General features: G+C 37.8%; 1 protein-coding gene across 8 annotated transcripts in view; it reads left to right on the top strand.

The window, feature by feature from the left end:
• The window catches only part of RAPGEF5 (Rap guanine nucleotide exchange factor 5), a 237837-nt gene that overhangs the window by 83194 nt on the left and 135102 nt on the right, over window positions 1–19541 (top strand). For all 8 annotated transcript variants that reach the window (XR_010842255.1, XR_010842254.1, XR_010842256.1 and 5 more), the window contains exon 7: window positions 11699–11747. Coding sequence is in view for 5 of the 8 variants with exons in the window: in XM_067042648.1 (XP_066898749.1) it covers window positions 11699–11747 (49 nt within the window). In the remaining 3 variants the exon portion in view is untranslated. The remainder of the gene's footprint in view (window positions 1–11698; window positions 11748–19541) is intronic.

Below are 19541 nucleotides of genomic sequence, written 5' to 3'. Positions count from 1 at the left end.
ATCTGAGGGAAGTGGAAGGAGCTTTAAAAGGTGATCCATGAATATTTCGTGTTGGGTTTCTTCTTTGTGCATTTGTTCAAAATAGAACTTCTTATTTCTGCTTAGGTGAAATGTAATTTTGCATTCTTAACTCAATGGCATAGCTTTAAATAGTATGTCCATATATGAAGCAGGACCAGGAGGCATATAAAAAAGTGAAAACTACTTGAGTTTTTGGTGGTGATGGAATAAGGTAGGTTTTAAATTAGTTTGTTATTTTATGTTGTTGTAAAAATCAGAATATAAGGAAATTTTATGTGGATACTGGGTAGAAATTGGGTGAACTCTATTCCTATATTTGTAGGTGTCAAAAGGGTGGTAAATTTGGTAGTGAGTTGTCATTACTGTGGATTATACTTTGCAAATTTTAAAAATTTATCTGACATTTGGATTAACTTGAATATAAAGACTTAATAACTTTTTAAAATTTCAGAATAAAGAAGATGCCCTGAATGAAACCACTTAGAAATAACTCATATTAACACTTTAGTGTTTGTTACTTTCTAGGTTATTTTTCTTGAGTGTATATTTTTTTTGTAAAATGTGTAAAAAAAAATGACCCTTTTATTTTGTGGTCTGTACTTTTCACTTAATATATTTTCAGTGTTAACAGTACCTCCTAAAACATTTGTAGGGGTTCATAATACCCCATTCCATGGATTTATCATCCCCTGATTTTTGAACATTGTGGTTATTTTCCATCTTTTCTATTGTAAACAACACAGAGATGAACTTTTCTTTTTTTTTTTTTTTGGCTGTGCTGGGTCTTCGTTGCTGCGTGCAGGCTTTCTCTAGTTGCGGTGAGCGGGGACTAATCTTTGTTGAGGTGCACGGGCTTCTCATTGCAGTGTCTTCTCTTGTCGCGGAGCACAGGCTCTAGGCGCACAGGCTTCAGTTGTTGCAGCACACAGGCTCTGTAGTTGTGTCACACGGGCCCTAGAGCATGTGGGCTTCAGTAGTTGCGGTGCGTGGGCTCAGTAGTTGGGGAGAATGGGCTCTAGGCACGTGGGCTTCAGTAGTTGTGGCGCATGGGCTCAGTAGCTGTGGCTTGAGTGCTCTAGAGCGCAAGTTCAGTAGTTGTGGCGCACGGGCTTAGTTGCTCCGTGGCATGTGGGATCTTCCCGGGCCAGGGATCGAACCCGTGTCCCCTGTGTTGGCAGGAGGATTCTTAATCAATGTGCCACCAGGGCAGTCCCAGAGGTGAACTTCTATGTGGGAAAATTATTGAGGAAACTTGCTCACAGATATTAATTTATTAGCCTGTTGTTAAGAAGGCCAGGTGAGATCTGGGTAAAAGGCAAAGAATGGGTGATTTTTGCTGAGTTCTTGCCTTGTGCAGGCATTCGGCTCATGCTTTTTATGCACTGTCACATTTCAGCCTTGATAGCAGTGTACTTCATTTGCATTGGAGAGATAAAGCATTTGAGACAGGAAGTATTAAGAGTCCACATTAATTAAAAACAATAAGTTAGGGTTCAAAAAGCAATTGTCTCTATTATCTTCACTTAAAATACTTCATAGTTAGTGAATAGGTCTCAACCGGTTGTGTTTAGGATTTGATTATAGCGTTCCCTTTGTTTTTTTTTTAAATTGGAATATAGTTGCTTTACAATGTTGTGTTAGTTTCTGCTGTACAGCAAATGAATCAGTTATACATATACATATAACCCCTCTTTTTAAGATTTCCTTCCCATTTAGGTAAGCACAGAGCATCGAGTTCCCTGTGCTACACAGTAGGTTCTCATTAGTTATCCATTTTATGTATAGGAGTATATAGCGTTCCCTTCTTATTTGAAAAATTTTACAAAATGAAACCTATGCAGTTATATTAAACAGCATTTTAATTTTTAACGTGTTAGGAATCATTAAATAATGTAAACATGGCTGCATGGTTTAGTAATTTAGAAATTGATTCAGACTGGTTCTCAAGTCTTCGGGTTCCATTGTGTGAACTCAGAGGTGTGCCCTGGTAAAGATGTTACACCAGTTAAATCATGTTCCAGGACTAGACTCTATTAACATGTTACTATGAAACCCTAAAAAGGTGTTGAGGGCTAGTTTTTCAGGAGGGCTCTGAGGATCTGTGTTGTCGTTCTGTGGTAGATAGAATGGTCCCAAAGATGAATGTGATGCTTGGCACCTGTAAATATTACATTACATGGTAAAAGGTACTTTGTAGCTGTAAGTAAGGCTGCAGACCTGGATTGTCTGCATGGACCCAGTCTAATCCAAAGACCTTGCTCTGGTAGGCATCAAAGAGAAATGGCAGAAGAGAGAGTAAAGAAAAAGCCTAAGCACGAGAAGGACTCAGCGCGGTGTCACTGGCTCCGAGAAGTAGGAGTCCATGTGCAAAGATCAGAGAGAGGCCTCTAGGAGCCAAGGGCAGGTGCCAGGTGACAACCAGAAAGGAAATGGGCACCTCACTCCTACAGAAGCAGGCACCAGATTCTGCCAACAACCTGGATGCACTTGGAATTTAATTCCCTCCCAAAGCCTCCAGTAGGGAACACAGACCTGCCCATGCCTTGGTTATTGGCCTCATGAGTCTCTGAGCAGAGGATCCAGTTGAGCCGTGCTGTCCCGTGACTCCTGACCTATGGAAATATGAGATGATAAATGGATGTCCTCTTTCTTAAGCTGCTAAATGGGTAGTGATTCGCTATGGCAGAAATACCAAATTAATACACACTCCTTGTTGAATACATATCTGCAATCCCTTGATTCATTAATCAGCAGTATGTCTCAGATGTCAGAAGCTGCCAGGCCACAGCTAGTCAGTTGATCCCTCTGAAGTTTCAAAGTGAATTTCTAAAACTAAAGTCTGGCTTTCACACATCTGTAAAAGCTTCAGAATTCAGTGGAAATCTAACAGCTTATTTTTAAAGCTTTTAGAAGTTCAAGCACTGTAAGCACTGTTCACAACTTTTTGGTGAAACATATCAGTCCCTTTTATGCTAGTTGCAATGTGGGGGCCATGTAGGTGGAATATTATAAGCAGAAGCATTACTGGTTGTCAGGGAGTTCAAAATTTAGGTGGGAAGAAAGGTCTTAAACATATGAAATATTAAAGCAACCAGAGATTGGACTTTGCTCTTATAATTTATTGTTAAGCTCAGCTATATTACTTATAGTAATGTGATGATGATAGCTAACACTCAGGTAGTACTTACTGTTTCAGGCACCACTCCTAGCTGTTTTATAGGTATTAACTCATTTAATGTTCACAGCAGTCCTATGCTGTGGGCTGGAGAGCTGTGATTCAGCCTCAACAACCAGAATCCCAGAATTTCTCTCAAGGCTGGCATAGGAGATTTCCTAGTCCTGTTTTAGGCTTTTGGAGCTTGCGTTCTGAATCTTGTTTTTCCGGGAAGCCCTCCTATGTTAGCGGTTTTTGTAGATAGACTGTCTAGTTGGAAAGGGTCTTAGTTGATCTGGATTCATGCCAATGCAAGAGTTTCTAATATAACATCCCTGCAAGGTTCTATAGGACCTACCCCTACAGATGGGAGATCCTTACCATAGAAGATCCCTAGAATGTCTAGTGTTGAACTTAGACTCTTGGTACAGTTTAGAAACTTAGTTCCAAAGAGCATGATGACTGAGAAAAGACATGTAAGGAATGACATATAATATGAAATAAAAGACATACTAAGACGTGAGTTTGCAAATTATATTGTCTTTAAAGATACTTTGTTAAATAAATTATATCATATAAATCTATTGAAAAATCATTTAAATGTGACATAGATTGGAAATACTCTGGTCTTACCAGAAAATGGAAAAAAATAACTTGAGACAAAAATTTTTAAAAATTTAATGATGTACGCATAATCATTGTTTTATTTCATTGTTATAGCAAAACCCAGAATGTCCAGTGTATACTTGTTTCCTTAAAACACACTTCATATATATGAAATTTTTATTTGTCATAAAATTCATATTGATCAGCAGTTAGGGCTTTGGGGAAATTGCTATATCAAGAATTGTAAGAGCAGCTTTGAAGGCTGAAGGAGCAGATATACCTGCTCTTTTGAAAAGATGTCAGTGTCATTTGCTTGCTGTTTTCAGATTTCATTCAGCCAGTACATCTGTAGCTTCTCCTGTTCTTTGTGCCATGAAATTTAGGAGATTTCCACAGTAAGGAATGGACTCCAACAGTTACTTTTCATCTGTTAAGATTTGCACTCCCTCTATCTGTGCTGGGTAGATTAGATTGCTGTAACATCACCAACTGTTCAACTGCAGGCTGACAGATACGGCTTCTCCCAGAAGGCTCATGCTTGCTCTCTTTTTATAGTGGATGATTTGGTTAGGAGGCAGTCATAATACAAATCTTCAGAACAAATCCTTGGTCGGGGTGCTTCTGATATCTACCTTCCCTTACAAAGCATCTTCTGTTGAACCTCACATAGTGTAGACCATTTCCAATGTGATAGCTCTGATTATTTGAATGTTTGTAGGGCTAAAACATGCCTTTCTGCAGCTTCTCTCCATTGTTCTGAATTTTATCCTCACCCTTTCACATATTTGAAGCTAATGATCACACTCCCCGTAAGTCTTCTGTTCTCAGCAGCAACTGCAAACACTTGGCTTGCATTCCTGATCACAAATATGTGTCAGGGGTGGTACCAGGAGTCATGGTCAGAGTGATGAGTAAAGGAGTCTGTTTCAGTGGGCTTGCAGTCTGCTGTTGGAGACCCTCAGCTAAAGAGGAGATTTCACTAGCATGTGATAGTGCTACAACTGAGGTACGTATAGGATGCTATCAGAATAAACAGGGAGGACTTCAATCCACTGGGGGAGGTGGGGGACTCATGAGAAGACGACAGCTAGGTTGGGACCTGAAGGACAAGTAAGTGACAGCCACACAAAGTGAGGAGGTGGGGAGGCATTCCGGACAAAAGGGCGCGTGGAAAGTCTCAGAGCAAAGAAAGACCATGGTGCGTTCACAGAATTGCAAGTGTTCTATTTTACTAAGGCTGGAACGTGGATTTATTTTTTTTTAAAGATATGGATTTTAAGAAGAGGTATGGAAATAGATGATACTGAAGACCAGATGAAAAGAATACTATATATGCAATATTAGACGTTGGACTCTGTCTTGGTGTCATGGGAAGTCTTTGAAGAGTTTTTTAGCGAGAGATACAAGATTATATCTTATATATGATGTGGTATGAAGAGAGATAAATGAGAGACAGCGGTCTGAGTTGGGAGAAGATGGTGGGCTGAGCTAAATCAAGGATACCTCACTTCTTGGCTTGAGACCCTGGGTACATGGTGGTACCATTCACTGACTGGGGGTATGGGCCATGGAGCAGATTTATGGGGTGGAGGAAAGTGGTAAGACAGTGACTTCACATTTGGAAATGTTGAGTTTGAGCTGCTAGTGGGACATTTAGTTCTTGGAGGTGGATGGATATGAGACTTTTGGGCCCTTGGAGGTGCAGATATAATTGAAGCCCTGTGAGTGAATGAGGTTGCCTAGAGAGAATGAACAGAAAGAGAAGAAGGTCTAGAGGGCTAAGGATAGATCACTGAGGATCATCAAAACCAAGACAGAGGAAAAGGAAGCCTTGGAAGAAGAGAAGTAGCAGTCAGAGAGAAAAGAAAAAAGCCTGGAGCGTATGGTGTCATGCAATCCCAGTGCAAGAAGAGGGGGATGGGTAACCTGCCAAACCCTGCAGAGAGGACAAGGTAGATGAAGACTGCTACATCCATCTCACTGTCTACAAAGAGGTGACCACCCTGTGGTTGTCCCCCTTTGGCTGCTCTCGACTCCTCATAAACCTAAACAAATGGTACTTAAAACCGAATACAATCCAGATGTTGATTTCTCTGGAGTCGATCATTTTTTGCTGACCTGAATGTTATTTTAGTAATATTCCTAAAAACGTTGTTATCCACTTCTAAATAATCACGTTTCCATTGTTAACTTATACCATGCTTATGATCAACTAAAAATTATCACATCTTTTTCATGTGAATCTGTCTCATAGTAGATGTATGTATGTGTAGCAGACTTAAGTACCAGACTTAAAAAACCTACGTGTAGGACGTTATTCCACTTTATTTTGTTAGTTTCAGGACACTTCTATATATATATATTAGTCTTTGAATGGTCAGCTATTGTCTAAGTTTTAGTAAAATGAATAGGCATATCTATATGTATTCAACAATGTCTATATGAAATTTTAAAAATATCCCTAATAGCCTTGAAATAGATGAATAAGCATAAGCATATTTTATCATTCCAGCATGCTTAGCAAACACATCTTCGATATGGTGAGAGCAATTATTAGGAAAAGAACTATTTGTTAAGTAAACTATTAGATGGAGAGCCGTACTGTCTAGACAGATAAATAAATAACTTTCTTAATTTTCTAATTATTGGTTGACATTAACAGGCAATCACAAGATTATCCATGTGTCATTCTTGTGGCAATATTAACTCTTCAGAACAAAATAATGAACTTGGAAATAGGAAAACAGGCCTCCGAGGAACAAAGAAAATTGTCACTGAGCCCATGGTCATTCCTTCACAGGACAGAAGTCTAGCCACCATCACTGCTCAGTTTGTGTCTTATCCAAAAGTACGTTGATGGCTTTAAGAAGCATATTTATTTATTTTTCCTAGAGTTCTTTAAGTCCATACTATTTTAAGATTTTATAGTGTTTTAAAATTAAGTATATTTGGGAATAAAACAGGGAAGAGTATTGGCTTATGTTTCTTCTTACATTTAATTTAGGTAATTGAGAAAATGGGTTCTGTGTTTTAAAAACATTTCTATCATGGTATCAACATTTAAATGTTTCTAAGATTAATAGATTTACTAAAAACCTTTAAAGAATCTGTGAATTCATGATCCTATTTAAAATTAGGTTTTAAGAATGGCCCCGTGGTTAGGTAAGACTTTGGCCACTGTTGATCTATCCTCCCACAATGACCTTTGCTGACTTTCCATCCAGCTTCACACTCGGTTTTCAAGGGTCTGTTCCTCCAGGAAGCCTGCCATGTCTTCTCAGTTAACCTCTCCCATGGACGTGATCCCTGGCACTCAGGGTTTGCATTTGACACTTTCTGTTGTCTCTTGAGTCTTGTACTGATGCAAAACAGCTTTTCGAGCATTTGTATTTTGAGGCTGAAGGCACTATAAAATGCCAGAGAAAAAAAGACAAAATACTGGAACTAAGACTGGCTCTGATTCTTGTTGAATTTCAGGGCTATTTTGTGAACAGTTCTGCTGGTTATTGAAGATAGAAAGCCAAAGCATCTCAGCATTTTAAAACATTTTAAAATTGCTGGTGGGGACCCAGAGGAGAGAGAAAAATTAGAGATGTGTTTTATCAGTCCCTTAATTATCCTCTCTTTAAATATTCACAAGAGCAAATATACCCTAAGCTGCAGATGTGTTTTGAGTTACATGGTTCTTTTTATATTGAGTAAACTGTTTTAAAGTTTAAGCTTCTTAAAAAGCTCCCTTGCAATTTTCCTTGTGCTTGAGTAGATCGTGTCTGTCAAACTGCTGATGTAGTAACTGAATCTTATCATTTGATTGGATTATACCATAATTTAATACCTAAAACACAGTGAAGACCATGTTCCTTTACAAATGAATTAAATTAGAGGAGAACAAAATAAAAAGTAAAGATTGATTGTCAGTTGAAATGATTATAAGATTAAAAGGTTGAGTCTTGGAGAAACTAAGATATCTTATTAAATAGAGCAGTGCTTCTCAACCCTGGATACAACCTAGATAGAATCACGTAGGGAGCATGGAAACAGCAGCAGCAGCAAATACTGTTGGCTGGACCTTTTCCCCAGAGATTCTGATTTAGTTGGGGCCCAGGTATCAATTGTTTTTTTAAAGCTCCCCAAGTGATTCTCATGTGCAGTCAGGTTTGAAATAGATGAAAATCCAAGCTATTTAAAGAAAGCATTTCTTGGTAGACAAAACGAACTGACTACATAGGTATTTGACAAGAAGATACAAGAGAAAAAGATGGAGAGAGACTTTTAGTGTAAAATTAATAGAGGTTTACAATCCATTATTGACATCTCTGAAATATAAAAGCCCTGAAAAAGAATAGGGTTTCATAACTTACTTGGTGGCAAAAATCTAACCTAAACTGAATATGTTTAGTAGAAAATCCTGAGGCCTTTACTAGTCTGTCTTTATCCCATTTGGTATGAATAATCATACATTTCATTGCAGAAAATTTTTTTTGGTGGGGGGTGAAATAGAAAAGGATAGATTTATTACTTTGCCAGGCAAAGGGGGACACAGTGGGCTCCTGCCTTTAATATGTCCCCGCAGAAATATTAATGTGTCTGATTTCTTATTATAAGTTACTGCCCAAGACCTCACTGAGGGTGCCCTAGATAGGGTACCTTTCTGAACTATATAAAATGTTGAATTCTGGAATACATCTAGCCTCAAGGGTTCAGATCATAGTAGGGAAGGCTTGTAATAGGGAAGACCAGTGTAATAATGTACTTCCTGTCAGATTAAGAACAATGCATTTCTTCTAATTTCCTAGGCAGTGGTTTAGCACCCGCATTAAATAAAAACAGTGGTGAATGTCAGAACATGGCTCTTGGTTCTATATGTATACACGTTTTTTTTTGAAACTGATCTGAGAAGAGGGTTCCATTTCTGTCATGTTGAGAGAAACTTATGTTAACCAACAACACAAGTAGATCAAGTAGAAAAAAATCTCGAAAAGACTTTTCAGCGTAACAAACTACCGCCAAATTTAATGGTTTAAAGCAACACATATTTATTATCTTAACCAGTTCCTGAATGTTAGGAATTCAGAAGCATCTTAGCAGGATGGTTTTTGCTCTGGGTTGTTATCAAAATGTGGGCCAGAATTTCAGACACCTGAAGACTTGACCGGGGCTGGAGTGTTACATTTCTTTTTCAGTGCCAACAGGTCCCTTATTACTGCTTAAAGAAAATTCTAGTCCCTGTTTCTGCAGTTGTTCAAAGTTTTAGTTTTCAGTATAAACCTAACAATTATTTGCTAAGGGAGGCTTTTGAGTCCTTTTAAGATGTTCTGAAGATTTCTGCTGCGAGTCCCTTCCTACTGTGGCGTGCCTTCTCTTTGGATTTTCCTTGTCCTTCCTCGGGCAGCTTTTTCTCTCCCCTAGGTTCTGTCTCTGTTCTCTTAAGGTTACCTCTGCCTCCGCCTCCTGAGGGTCAGTGAATGGGTGTTGATGGCCCTGCATAGTGTGATGAAAAGATGGCTGCCTTGGAGGAGCTTCTGCCCAGAAGACAGACATTAGTCACAATTAAAAACGATGAATTACATCATTGCTGGTGTGTTTAAAAAAAAAAAAAAAAATGTGCGGGGAAGATGCTGTAGAAGCCTCTAATGGGATCTTACCCAGTTTGTGTTTTGCTTGGTCTGTTCTTCCCCCTTTGTGTTTTGGAGAAAGAATAATCTACCCTTGGGGTTTTGGTCAGGAACAGTTTCCCTCGGGGGCAGAAACATAACACTTTTATGTCTTCCCTGACTGCAGATGTTCAGGGGATGTAGTGTAGTACAGTAGAGTAATCTCACTTACTTTATGTGGAAAAATATAAAAAAAAGAAAAACCTTAGGTTCCTTGTAAATTTAACTGTGAAGTTCTTGTCTTTCTCACTGCTCATCTCTCATCTTCTTGGCTTCCCCAAAAGTGCTATGTTGGTTTCTTTCTCATCCCCTTTCTCCCTTTCTTTCTGTACCAAATCTTTGAAAACATGTAGTTTTATACAGTTTTGGGACTATAACAGTTTCCGTTTCTGAGCTATTTCTATTTTGAGCCTTATTTCTAATTTGAGAAAGAAAAACTGAAGCTCTCATGACGAGAATATTAAGTATGGAAAACTGATGGATGATGGAGAAGACAGTTTTTGATCCTTTGTATGCAAATTAAGTGATCCACCTTCTACATCCTTTTCCATCTCTGCTTTTTTCCTGTCTCTGAGCCACAGTTGAGTCTTCCCTAGAAGCTCATAAAGTCAGGAAGCCATCCACAAGGTCCCAGTGAGTGTTTCGAATCTGCATCTTTGTCTACCCCCAAACATTTGTGACACTGTAACAGAGGAAAATTCTGAAGAGAGATGCTGTTACTACAATAAATCTTACACGTAATTTCAAATATATAAAATAGGCACTAATTTATATTTTATTTTGTTGCTGTTTTATTACTACACATACAAGTATTTATAAAGTCTTTCCTCTGTTTAATCATCACTCCTATCTCCCCCAGCTCTCTTTTCCCCCATAAATTCTTCAACTATAAATTCTTCTACCCATGAGCATTTTTGGATCTCAGACTCCCATGGTTAGAGAGGGATTGATTATCTTCTGATTACAATATAATTTTCCTGCAAAACTCTTAAGGAATCGACGAATCAGTTAAATCAGGAGTATATATATCCTTTTGAATGGCATTCATACTAGCCAGCCAGGGAAAGCACGGCAGTAAAGCAGTATGTGGGTGGGTGGGGAGCTGCCTTCTTCAGGGATGATGATACCCTGGCCATTGTGAAATTGGTCCTAAACAGAGTCCCAGTGACTCACTGGGCTACTTTTGCCTTCACGTACATCAGTGTAAATTAGATTGGTTTCAATAGCAAATCTTCTTTAACCTTGAACTTTCATGCTCTGCCTTTAAAAATGTCATTAGTATAATATATTAAGCTGCAGGACCCTTCCAAACTCCGTATCACCACTCCTGCAATCACACACACACACACACACACACACACACACACACACACACACACACACACACACACACACACACACACACTCCTAAGCTTAAAAGATTGTGTCCTGAAGAGGAATGAGCTTGCTTATTATGAAAATTTATTGCTTTCAAACATAGATTTCCCAAAGATTATCCCCATGTTATCTTTTTTTTTCCCATGTTATCTTTGAAAGTGACTGTGGTTATCTTTTTTGGTCTCTGTTTTATGTTCCTCTTTGAGAATGTTTTTGAGAAAGGATTTAAACATATGTGTTGGGGGGAGAGGGAGAGAGAGAGAGAAAGTGAACAAGCAAAAATCTGGACAAATAAGTGAGGTTTAAGGCACTTAGGGTATTAAAGGTCATCTTGCCTATTCCCATTTCACCTGCCCTGTGTGTTGATAGCTCTTGCTTTTATGCAGCATAATATCTGAAATGGTTGCTGTACACCTGTCAGGCCTCAAGTGATCCTTCACTGTATTCAAACAGAGGTGAAATGAAACTAGGATCACCTACCTCAGTTTTTCTAGAATTTCTGTATAAACTAGAATCTTTGAGAGATGAAGAATATTTAATATCTTTGCCACAGTATTTTGCCTGTTTTAATAATTTATTTGCGTTATTTCTGAATGTTACACAGTTATGTTTTTGAGGTACTTCTCATCATCATGGCATAAGTACCAGTGTTTTCCAATGTGTACATTCTGGCAACTGTTTAATTTCTTTTTAAAGTAAGTCCATCAGATTCTTTGAGGATTGGCCTAAAATTCCTATGCAGAGGTTTTTCCATATTATTAAAAACAAATAAACAGAAACGTAGCAGCAAACTTAATGCAACAGCTCTTAACTTTGGTTGCATATCTAAAAACAAAGCTACATTTTTCTTATTCTAATTTGGTTTTTCCCCCTAATATTTTATTAGGTGCAGAGAGAGCTAGCAGCTGTTATTGCTTTGAAAGCAAGGAAGTCTGGTGAGTAGTCTTTCATGGGGCTGGAGGAAGGTTCTGATTCTTTGGGGATATTTCACATGTCCTGTGGTTGTGAGCAGTTGAATGTATCTCAGGGAGCTTTGGTATAGAATGCAGGAAAGTATCTCCATTTGTTTTAAAAAAGATTTATTCTACCATCAAAATAGCACAGGTGTATATCTAGTTCTTTAAAACTAGATATACACTGCCTTGCTTTATTCCATACTTCAAGGAAAAGTGAAATTAAAAATTAAAAATGTGTTTGTAGTCCACCACAAGCATGGAAAAAGTCTAGGTACCTAGCAAAAGAAAGCAAACCACATTGCATTACCTATCATCATGACAGAGGAAACTAAATAACATAATGGTAGTCTCTTTTTTATATTTTTCATCTCAAAGTAGCATCTTATAAAAATAATTGAATTGTCTAATAGCAAACGTTTTTCATAGGGACTGATTGTATGGATCTGATTCCTAATATCTTAGGAAACAATCTGTGTATGTAATAAGTGGAAAGGAAAAGGGAGCTTTCAGATGCATCTTGAGGAGAGAAAGCCAGGTTCTGCTGAAATTCGGTATGAAATAGAGACTCAATGAGGTAGAAAAAAACTTGCTTTGAAAGGAGGAGTATCAGGAGGAGGCATCCTTTGCTGTCCAGAGGCAGGAGGTCGCTGCTAAATGAAATGACAGAACTCCTACCTCTGTTTCCTCTTTAACCTACGCGATTACCAATCTGTTCTCTATTTCTATAATTTTGTCATTTCAAAAATATTAGATAAATGGAATCATACAGTATGTAACCCTGTAGGAGTGGCTCTTTTCACTTGCCATAGTTCTCTGGAGATTTATTCAGGTGGTTGTGTATATCAATGGTTATTCCTTTTTATAACTGAATAGTATTCCATCATATGAATGTGCTACACTATATGTAACCATTCACCCATGAAGGGCATTGGGGTTGTTTACAGTTTGGGTCATTATGAATAAAACTACATGTGTAAGTTTTTGTGTGAATGTAATTCTTTATTTCTCTGGACTAAATGCCCAGGAGTATAATTGCTGGATTGTTTGGTAATTGCATGTTTTGTTTTTTAAGAAACTGCCAAATTGTTTTCTAGAGTGGCTGTACCATTTTACATTCTCACTAGCAATGTATACATGATGTAGTTTCTTGCATCCTTGCCAGCGTTTGATGTCACTGTTTTTAAAAATTGTAACCATTCTAATGGGTATGTAGTGACATCTCACTGTAGTTTTAGTATGCATTGCCCTAATGGCTAGTAATATTGAGCATCTTTTCATGTGTTTATTTGCCATCTAAATGTCTTCTTTGTGAAATGTCTGTTCATGTCTTTTGCCCATTTTCTAATTGGATTGTTTGAGGGTTTTTTTTTTTTTTACTGTTGAGTTTTGAGGTTTCTTTATTCTAGATAGCAATCCTTAGGCAAGTATTTTCTCCCAGTCTATAGCCTGTCTTTTCATTTTCTTATCAAAGTCTTTCACAGAGAAAAAGTTTCTAATTTTGGTGAAGTCCAATTTATTAATATTTTTTAATGGATCATGTCTTTGGGTTAAGTCTTTGTCTAGTCCCAGATGCCAAAGATTTTCTCTTGGGTCTTTTTATCCTTAAAAGTTTTTATAGTTTTACGTTTGAGTTTGTGATCCATTTTGAGTTAGTCTTTATATAAGATGTGAGACTTATGTCAAGATTCTTCTGTGTTTGTTTTGGCTTATGAATGTCTAATTTTTCTAGCACCATTTATTGAAAGGACCATCTTTTCTTCCATTGAATTGCTTTTGCACCTTTGTCAAAAATATGTTGGGCATATTTTTGTGGGTGTATTTCTGGATTCTCTGTTCTTTTTCACTGAACAGACTCCATTGGTATCCATCAGTACTAGCCTTGATTACTTTATCTATAAATCCACTTTTTATACAATTCATTTTCATGCACTAATACAGCTCTGTATCATTTTTGTTAGCTGTTGTATGTTTATATTGATACCATACAACATATTAACTAATTCTTTCTTGTATGTTTAAGTTTTTAATAGTTTTCCTATTATAAATGATAATAGAAGGGCTCAAAGATATATTCTTGTATATATCTTTTTGCCCTTTACCAATTAATTTCTCATAATAAGTTACTAAAAATGGATTGGTAGGTCAGTAGCTTGGTATGGACAGTTTTAAAGTTTTGTTTTTCATATCTAAGACTTCAAGTCATCTGGAATTCATTTTCGTATATGGTGTCAGGTAGAAATCCAGTTTTATGTTTTCCTTATGCTAAGCCAGTTACCCCAGTAGCGTTCATTGGATATGATGCTGATTCTATCATATATAAAATTTATATATATATGCTTGAATTTATTTCTGGTCTCTGTATTCCTTTGATCTATTTATTCCTTTGACTGCACTTTCCTGTTTCAGTTACCAACACTTTATAGAAGAAGACTTTTGGGGGATTAAGGAGTAAAGCAAGTTTCTTCTTATTGTTCTGTTTTCTTCATAATTTTATTTTGTCAAGTTCCATGAAAACCCCTATAGGGATTTCTTAAAGTGTATTGAATTTATAGGTCATCAGATAAATTTGACACTTTGGAGATAAGTATTTGCATTCATGAACCTAGGATATCGTTCCATTATTTTCAGATCTTCAGTACTGTCTTAAAAATTTCTCCTTAAAGCTTTGTACATTTTTTTCCTTGATGTATATTTTGGTATCTTGTAGTTTTGGTTACTATTATGAATTAACTTTAAAAAAAAATTATACTCTTCTTATTTTGTGAAGGTTTCTCATTCTTTGTCTTTCATGACACTGTATAAAAAATATACTTTATGTTTTAGAGCAGTTGCAAGGTCACAGAAAAATTGAGCAGAAAGAACACAGAGCTCCCATATGCCCCATGCCCCAACATGCACAGCCCGCTTACTGCCATCATCTGAGAGGGGGTACATTTGTTATAATCATTAACCTACATTGACACATCAGTATTACCCACAGTCCATAGTTTACTTTAGGGTTCACTCTTGGTATTGTACATTTTATGGGTTTGGACTAATGTATAATGACATGTATTTATCATTATAGTGTTGCACAAAATAATTTCACTGCCCTAAAAATCCCCTCTCCTCTACCTGTTTGTGCCTCTCTACTCCCATCCCCTGGCAATCACTCATCTTGTTACTGTCTCCGTAGTTTTTGCCTTTTCCAGAATGTCATATAGTTGGAATCATACAGTATGTAGCCTTTTCAGATTGTCTTTCTTCACTCAGTAATAGGCATTTAAGTTTCATCCATGTCTTTTAATGGCTTGATAGATCATTTCTTTTTAGCACTGAATAATATTCTGTTGTCTGGATGTACCACAGTTTATGTATTTGTTCACCTCCTGAAGGACATCTTGGTTGCTTCCAAGTTTTGGCCCAGCCGCTCCACGGCATGTGGGATCTTCCCGGACCGGGGCACGAACCCGTGTCCCCTGCATCAGCAGGCGGACTCTCAACCACTGCGCCACCAGGGAAGCCCACTGCTGTTGAGTTTTAAGAGTTCTTTGTATATTTTAGATAACAGTCCTTTTTTCAGATATATTTTGCAAGTGTTTTCTCCCAGTCTGAGGCTTGTATTCTCATTCTCTTCACATTGCCTTTGAAACAGCAGAAGTTTTTTATTTTAACAAAGTCAAGCTTACCTTTCTTCTTTCTTTCATTGATCCTGCCTTTGATGTTATAGCTAAAAATTCATACCATACCTAAGGTCATCTAGGTTTTCTTCTGTTACATTGTAGAAATTGTATAGTTTTGCATTACATTAAGTCTGTGATCCATTTTGAGTTAATTTTTGTGAAAAGTGTAAGGTCTGTGTCTAGGTTCTTTTTATTGTGTGTGTGGATGTCCAGTTGTTCCAGCACCATTTGTTGAAAAGACTATCTTTGTTCCATTTTATTGCCTTTGCTCCTTTTTTAAAGATCACTTGACTGTATTTGTATGGGTTTATTTCTGGGCTCTGTATTCTGTTCCATTGACCTATTTGTCTGTTCTTTCATCAGTACCACACTGTCTATATTACTGTAACTTTATAGTAAGTGTTGATGTTGGGCAATGTCAGTCCTCCAACTTTTTCTCCTTCAACGTTGTGTTGGCTGTTCTGGGTCTTTTCCCTCTCCATATATAGTTTTGAATCAGTTTGTTGATCCACATCTATTATCTTTTGTAATTGGTTACTTTTGCTGTATGAGAACTCATGCTTTTGTGGCTAGCAAAAGTGTTGAACTCAAATGAATTCCAGTAGCTTGTTTTAAAATTATATTGGGTTTTCTGTATGGGCAAATACAGCATCTATCAATTATGACTATTTTATCTCTATTCTACTAATCCATATAACTCCTTTTTTTCCCCCTCATACGATTTCATGAGCTAGGGTCCTGTGATGTAAGTTGAATAATAAAAAGATAGTTGGCATTCTTATTTTGTCCCTGACAAAACTGAATAAGTTTTCTGATTAGAAAAGTAGTATAAGCAAAGAAGATAGTTTCAGAGAAAAACGGACTTTTCTGTCATACATTCCCCAAACCACAACAAGTTTGGAAAACAATCTAGGGGCAAAAATAACCAACAAGGTGATATTACAGTATTCAGAGAATTCCAACATGGAAATAAGGAGATATCTACCTGATTCGCCCTACGCTCTCGCTGTTTGAGTTGGCATTGAGAGTGGATGAAAAATAAGTGGCAAAGTATGAGAGCCTAAGTCATAGGTTATTGCCTTCATTCCTTTATCAAATTCTAACTGAGCACCTACTGTATGCCAGGTACACTGTAAGGCATGAGGGTACAGTGGTGAGCAAGGACAAATGTGGCTCTTGCTATTTTTAAACCACAATGTATGTTTCATAAATAAAAAACATTAAGTCAGTAGCTGTCTGAAAAAAGAAAATGGATTACTGAGTAGTTAGGAGGTGATAAAATGAAGAACTATTAAGCACAGCCTTAGTTAAACAGAATTTTAGCCGTAGAATGGTACTTCCTATGTATGCTCATGGCTGTTTTTTAAAACTATTTTGAGTTTTTGTTTTCTTTTAAGGAAGAAGAAAAAGAAGCTGGTATACTTCTAATGAAAAAAGTATTAAAATGATAGTTGGCACATCTGGGGCTTGACAGAAGGAATTGATTACCCTAATATCTGTCTTGCAGTAAAACTGTTAATTGGGGCTCAGGTGGTCATACCAGATTTATGTCTCACTGTGAAGGGTTATTAAAACAAGAATTAGTATAAAGAAAAAGTTTTTGGTTTCAGCTCACCATACAAACAGAAATAAAAGTAACTGTCAATCAGTAGATTATATAAATGATTCAAGGCTCTAGCTTAGTAAAAAATCCATTTTGTTGTAATTTTCTAAGAGGCCATTAGAATGTGCCTTTAGTTTTCTCCTCTAAATGCTAACCTTAGTGAATGTGAATAGCATTTTAAGGCTTCACAAGATTTTTAAAAATTAGCGCAGATACCTTTACACTTCTTTCTTTTTTGTTGAATTGCTTATTCTACTGCTAATTGTTCACCAGTTAGAGTCTTGGGAGATATGTTTCTTCCCCTTTTGAAGGGAATCCACAGCCAAAGCACGTTTCGCTCTCATTATCTTTAGATCATATGAAATTTGTGCCATGGTGGGCTTCTATTTCTGGAAAGCCAGAAATCTCATATTGGTAAACCCTCTTGGCAGTTTTTATATTTCACTCTCTCTGCCTAGCCCATATCTAGTTAAGTGTTTTAAAACTAAGTAACAAGGATATTAATGTTTGGGAAAGAAAGAAGCGGTTCTAGGCTCTGTTTATACCATTGAATGTCATTGTGACTTTTGTAAAGTGATTCCAATTTGTATCGTGAGGGGGTAGGTGTAGAATGTGGGAACCTTAGAGATTCCTTCCAGCTCCAGTGTTTAATTATAACAATGAGTATTTTCATTAATTTCCTTCATTATCCTTAATGGAGTCACAACCTTGGGAATATTTTATTCAGGACTCTTTTAGGTACAAGTGAGAGATAAACAAGCTGAAAACCACCAAGGGAATTTACTGTCTCAGGAAATCTGTGGAGTTAACCAGTCTTAGCAGAGAGAACCTCCTTCTGGTAGGTCCAACAGAAGTCTTGGTGGGGGGACCTCGGTGGAAGGGTGGAATGCCCGCTCTGTAGCAGTGGACACATGGTTGGAGGGCAGGAGAGAGAGGTTAAGTCAGCCTCCCACGAGACCCATGGACTGAGGCTAGGGCAGGTGTGGCTCCCCAAAGAAAACCAGCAGAAGAGGGAATGGCTGCTGGGCAGGGTCCTCGCCGCAGGAGGAACTGGTTGTATTGTCCCAATCTCACGGTTTAGAGGTGAATTGTCGCGCCATAGAGCACACAGGCTAGAAAGGCTGCAGCCAGAACGCAAGCCCAGGCTTTCCAGCACCCAGTCTCTGGTTTTCCCAACTACACAATGTCCCCTCCTTTGTTAGGAATTTTTTGGATTATGGGGAGTAAAGATGTGGTTTGTGAAAAGGAAAAGAATAGAGTGAAAACTGACATTTTTCAAGTAGTAGATAGCAGCAGTTTTTTTTCTTCTTTCTCAAATCATCCAAAGATTCAGGTTAAAGTGTTAGTTTTGTGCCATATTTATTATTTCTTTGGGATATTAAAATATATATAACAAAATTGTATAAAATGGTTTTACCTGTTGTGTTTAATTTTAGCTTTTAAGAAACTTTCTTATTTTTAATGGACCAGAAGAGATGAGAGGGAAGCCATTGTTTTACATTTGTATTAAATTGTTTCTCCTAGCCTTAGAAATCCTCTTGTTTGTTTAATCGTCTTTGAATCCTATGCTGAAGGTTAAATAGGCATTTGAATGGGATGTGATTTCTACAACCTGGTTATTACTATTTGCTATACACTGAACTGTGTGTGTGTAAAACATTCAAGCAGGCGACCCCTGGATCTGGTAATCATGGTGGACGTATCAGACAAGCTGAGAGCCATTTATCACCCTGAGAGCCTGGCTAAATTCCCAGCTTTGAAGATCTTCTGTTGGTAACAATCACTGGTCACCAATAACACGTTGTAGGAACTTCAGCAGTTTTAGGCTCCTGCCCTTCTTTAGGCCCCCTGTCTGTGGGATTGGGGGTAAGTCAGTGTTGACAGGAAGCTCTGCAGTGAGGCTTGAGGTCTGACACAACTGAAGAGGCGTATTCTCCTTCAGGGCAGAAGCTTCCCAAAGAAAAGCCATCCCTGTCACTTTGTCATGAGAAATGAAATAGATGGACTGATTATTTTTAACAGCAGAGACAGGCTTTTCCTTTTGCACATTTAGAAGAAAAAAATAACCATTAAGCCTATGGAATTGCTCCAACTTTTATGGTCCTCTAACTTTTTACTTTTTATTTTTAGTTGATAGATTCTTCTAATGTAGCGCAGTGTTTGACTTTATTTATTTTATTTTTTTTTTTTTTTGCAGTACGCGGGCCTCTCACTGTTGTGGCCTCTCCCGTTGCGGAGCACAGGCTCCAGACGTGCAGGCTCAGCAGCCATGGCTCACGGGCCCAGCCGCTCCGCGGCATGTGGGATCTTCCCGAACCAGGGCACGAACCCGTGTCCCCTGCATGGGCAGGTGGACTCTCAACCACTGCGCCACCAGGGAAGCCCTGACTTTATCTTTAATCCTCTCGTGAACACATTGCTCATATATAGGAGAATGCACGATAAAATGGGATTTTAGAGTATAGATGGTAATAATAAAATTAAGGTGCAGCAAAGACAGCCTTACGT

This window comes from Kogia breviceps, chromosome 9, assembly GCF_026419965.1.
Source record: "Kogia breviceps isolate mKogBre1 chromosome 9, mKogBre1 haplotype 1, whole genome shotgun sequence".
NCBI lineage: Eukaryota > Metazoa > Chordata > Mammalia > Artiodactyla > Physeteridae > Kogia > Kogia breviceps.
The sequence above is the reverse complement of the archived record's forward strand: the minus strand, read 5'-3'. Positions and strand labels throughout refer to the sequence as shown.